Source organism: Gastrolobium bilobum, unplaced genomic scaffold (genome assembly GCF_033153095.1).
Source record: "Gastrolobium bilobum isolate Gb01-03AN ecotype WA unplaced genomic scaffold, APGP_CSIRO_Gbil_v1 utg37194, whole genome shotgun sequence".
In the NCBI taxonomy this organism is placed as follows: domain Eukaryota; kingdom Viridiplantae; phylum Streptophyta; class Magnoliopsida; order Fabales; family Fabaceae; genus Gastrolobium; species Gastrolobium bilobum.
Window position 1 is genome coordinate 1 of NW_026899053.1, and position 4,201 is coordinate 4,201.

Below are 4,201 nucleotides of genomic sequence, written 5' to 3' on the forward strand. Positions count from 1 at the left end.
TTAAAACAGTCAGCAATTGTTCTTCCTCTAACACAGTGAGCAGGTTGGACACTATAACAGGCAAGGTGTCTCGTTCTCCTAAGTAAGCATACCTAAGGTGATTAGGCAGAGGCTTGAGCTCTAACACAGGGGGCTCTTCAATTGAGGGTTTGGGAATTTTTAACCCTCTCTTGGCCAATTCTAAGGACTCAAAATTTTTATTTTTCCAAACCACATCAGATCTGGAATTTAACCATTTAACCACTTCCTCTGAATCAGTTTGACTGATTTCAAGACCCCCAAAACCAGAAATTTGTAAAGAGTCCAATGCAGACTCTTGCAAAAATTTATCTTTGACTACACACTCAATGATATCTAGCCTAGAACACTCCTCTATGTCTCTTGGGTATTTCATAGCTTTCAAAATATTAAATTTTACTTGCTCACCATTCACATTCATAGCCAACTCACCCTCCTTAACATCTATCACAGCCCCACCAGTGCCTAAGAAAGCCCTTCCTAAAATTATAGGCACTTCTCGGTCTTCCTCATAGTCCAAAATAATAAAGTCAGCAGGTAGAATGAAATTATTTACCTTCACCAAGACATTCTCTACTTTCCCTTCCGGATAAACTAAGGACCTATCAGCCAACTGTAAAGTGACAGTGGTAGGATTAGGCTCTCCTACTTTCAGCTTTTTGTACACACTCAAAGGCATTAAGTTGATACTAGCACCTAAATCACACAATGCTCTACCTATGTAGTGGTCTCCTATGGTACATGGGATTGTAAAACTTCCTGGGTCTCCTAATTTAGGAGGTATCTTACTAAGCAGATATTGACTGCTCTCTTGTGTAAGAGCAACAGTCTCAAACTCTTCTAGCCTCTTTTTTCTTGAAAGAATTTCTTTCATGAATTTCACATAAGTGGGCATTTGTTCTAATGCATCCACAAATGGAATGTTGACATGCAACTGTTTTAGGAGGTCTAGAAATTTCCTAAACTGATTATCTTGCTTCTGTTTTTGTAACCTTTGAGGAAAAGGTGGTGGAGGTCTTTTTGAGGCAGCAGGTGTCTCATCATTTGGCTTAGGGGCCGAACCCTTTGGAGTGGATTTATCCATGGAATTATTCCCTAAAGGCTCATCTATAGGGGGATGATTGTCTGGTTCAACCAGAATGGGTAAGGGTTACTATGCGCAGCCCCTTGGGGGCTGTCATGAACAACAGAATTCTGAACAGGTTCAGAATTTGCATCTTTTTCTTTCTGCATGTGCTCCTCTTCTCTTTTTTTTAATGTGGAAGGTCTAACCACAGCTTCTGGCTGATTTACAGATCTGCCATTTCTAAGCTCTATCATATTGCATTGCTCTTTATTTCTCCTAGGCTCTTCAGTGTTACTAGGTAAGGTACCAGGGGGTCTGGTATTCATTGTGTTTGCTAAATGGCCTAGTTGGGATTCTATGTTTCTCAAGGATGCTGGAATACTTTGCACAACAGCTTCCAAGCTGTTTTGCTTGGTCTCATTTTTAGCCAAATATTCCCTCAACAAAGCTTCTAAGGAAGATGGTGGAGCAATATGCAGCTCACTAGGCTGAGCAAAAGGTTGCTGCCTTGAAGGTTGTTGGTAATTTTGGGAGGGAAAATGTGGTTTGGTTTGGGCATTTGAAGGGCCAGCTTGCTGCCTTTGCCCTTGGAAAAATTGGGGTTGTTGATTCTGCCTCCATCCTTGATTAAAATTAGTGGAAAAATTATTTTGGTTTCTATTTTGGTTTCCCACATAAAACACAGATTCTGGGTTGGATGGGCAACTATCATACAAATGGGGCCCACCACAGCAAACACAAGTTACACTTGTGTTTATTGCGTTAACTTGAGGTTGGGTCACAGGTATTTGAGGTGTAGATACAGGAACTTGGGATAATATTGCCTCAATGGTTTGTCCTTGGATTCTCACTAAATTGGACAATGCATCAAACTTGGCTGAAAGGGCTGTTACTGGTCTATCTCATGTAAACCAGCCACTCTCCTTGGCTGATTTCTCTCTTCAGGCCATTGGGCATAACTTTGAGTCATTTGTTCTAACAACTCATGGGCTTGGTTAAAGGACATAGTCATAAACATGCCATTAGCAGCAGAATCTGCCAAGGCCCTGTTTTGAGTATTTAGGCCATTGTAAAGGGTTTGTAACACTGCCCAAGAGGGCAAACCATGGTTGGGGCATTGCTTAAGAATGTTCTTGTACCTCTCCCACACATCCACTAATGTCTCACCATCCCTCTTCATGAAGTTAGCAATATCACCTCTAGTTTGCACTATCTTATTGGAGCGGAAAAATTTCATGATGAATTTCTCAGCAAGGGTGTGCCAATTGGTTATGGAGTTGGATGGAAGAGAGTTCAACCACTCTTTGGCTTTGTCAGCCAGTGAATGAGGGAAAAGCTTTAATCTTAGCACATCATCCGAGATGTTGGGATTCCTAAAAGTGTTGGCCACTTCTATGAAATTTCTAAGGTGTTTGTGTGGGTCTTCCATCAACAACCCATGGAACTGCCCCATGTTTTGGAGCATGGTGAACATCACCGGTTCTAGCTTAAAGGAAACTCCATTCACAGGTTGAGCTATGCTTGGATCTAACTCATCCAACACAGGTATGATGAAGTCCATCATGGACCTATCATTGTCATTTATTACAAGCGGGTTTTCTATCTTTGGTATTTCTTCCTCATTCCCATTTCCATTCCCATTTCCATTTCCATTTCCTACATTCTCCATTTCTTCAAAATTTGGGATTGGGATTTGCCTTTGGGCTCTTCTCCTAACTCTAAAGGTCCTCTCAGGTTCTGGGTCAAATGAATCTATGAACGGGTGTGGAGTTGCACTCATGCACCCTTTTTAACTAAAACAGGTAAACCTGACTTAGCTAAAACACCTAGATTACTAACCAATTTTTTTTATGCAAAACAAGCAAAAAATAAACAAACAAGAACCTGCAAACAGAAAAGTCCCAAGACAGTTCACAGCTTTACAGCTTTATAAGGCAGACTCACTAAAAGAGTGAGACTGATAATTAAAATAAAACTGTAACTACAAAATTATGAAATAAAATAACAACTATGAACTATTAGAATAAAAAAAAATTAAATGACATAAAAAAAACATAATATGAACAGAACAAAGCTTTAAGCTATTAATATTCACGAACTACAGTAACACTACCGAAACAGAATTTAAATTAAGCTAAACTAAAAACAGCAAAAATAAGCAATTCAGAAATAGAAATCACGCAAATAAATCTGATCATGTATGCCTCTATCCCCGGCAACGGCGTCAAAAACTTGTTTCCTTGCTAACAGTTGTGCAAGTAATGCGCGCAAGTATACGCGACAACAAGTAATATAGGGCTTTTGTGAGTCCCTGTTATCGTTCCCACAAGGATCTTTGCGTTCTAACTTGAAATAAATTGGTAATTGCTAAAAGAACTAAGAATAAAAACAAATAAAATTAAATGCTACTACTATTCTCAACTAGTGTACTGGAAATGTTTTTGTGGAAATTTTCTCTTCTTAAAACAGTGATTTTTGTTGGTGAAGGATCTTTAACTACTGCCTAAAAAAGTTACTTACTTGAAAGACTTGCAAACTAATTTGTTTTTAATGATTTTCTTTTAAAATTGATAAACAGAAAAATACTTTCAGATTTGAATAAAAATAACAAGTGACAAAAATTGGTTTTAAAATCAGTATTTAGAAATGAGTTGGGTTTTCAATTTCCCTTTCACTCAAACGTCATTAGGATGCTTTAATATAAAACAGAAAATGCTTTCAGCTTAACGAAAATAATAGGTAACTGTTGTTTCCCAACATCAATTTTCTTCCACTGACAACATTTGGCATATCCCTATGTCATTGTTGTCTTAGGACTTTGAGACACAATTTTCACAAGTTACATGGGGGTAACTCCATCCCTGAAGCCATACCCATTGAGAGAGATTTTTCTCTCAACTTTCCATGTGCTCACAGTGGGGTCTAGTGTGAGTTATTTCCCAATACTCTCACACCACTAAGAGCTGACTATGTGTGATCATCACATATCAAACTCAGAAATAAGCATACACAGTAAACAAGCCGAACAACAACCTTGTAAACATTAAACCATCATCTACTAACAGTGAGTTCTGGGTACTCTATCCAACCCAACTCTCAGAAAAATTAGCTCATCAC

General features: G+C 38.6%; 2 protein-coding genes and 1 non-coding gene across 3 annotated transcripts; 1 reads left to right on the forward strand and 2 right to left on the reverse strand.

Annotated features, from left to right (window-relative positions):
• Positions 1-92: 92 nt before the first annotated feature.
• LOC133286611 (uncharacterized) lies at positions 93-1,102 on the reverse strand (the record flags this gene model as incomplete). The annotated part of the gene is made up of 1 exon (XM_061484045.1): positions 93-1,102. A coding segment is annotated over exon 1 (1,010 nt), but the record flags the coding sequence as incomplete, so codon positions are not given.
• A 69-nt stretch (positions 1,103-1,171) lies between these two features.
• On the reverse strand, positions 1,172-2,864 carry LOC133286608 (uncharacterized). Its single transcript, XM_061484042.1, has 3 exons — positions 1,978-2,864; positions 1,291-1,789; positions 1,172-1,192 (listed from the first exon to the last, which is right to left on the reverse strand). Exons 1-3 carry the CDS (start codon positions 2,862-2,864, stop codon positions 1,172-1,174), a joined length of 1,407 nt encoding a protein of 468 aa, XP_061340026.1.
• LOC133286612 (small nucleolar RNA R71) lies at positions 2,185-2,290 on the forward strand. Its single transcript, XR_009748154.1, has one exon. It is a non-coding gene; the product is annotated as a small nucleolar RNA R71 (small nucleolar RNA).
• Positions 2,865-4,201: the final 1,337 nt, after the last annotated feature.

Coding starts and splice junctions, on each gene's coding strand:
- LOC133286608 (XM_061484042.1), bottom strand. CDS start 2,864: ATGAGTGCAACTCCACACCCGTTCATAGATTCATTTGACCCAGAACCT. Junction 1,790..1,977: donor GGTTTACATGAGATAGACCA/GTAACAGCCCTT, acceptor TTTGTATGATAG/TTGCCCATCCAACCCAGAAT. Junction 1,193..1,290: donor TAAATCAGCCAGAAGCTGTG/GTTAGACCTTCC, acceptor TGTTCATGACAG/CCCCCAAGGGGCTGCGCATA.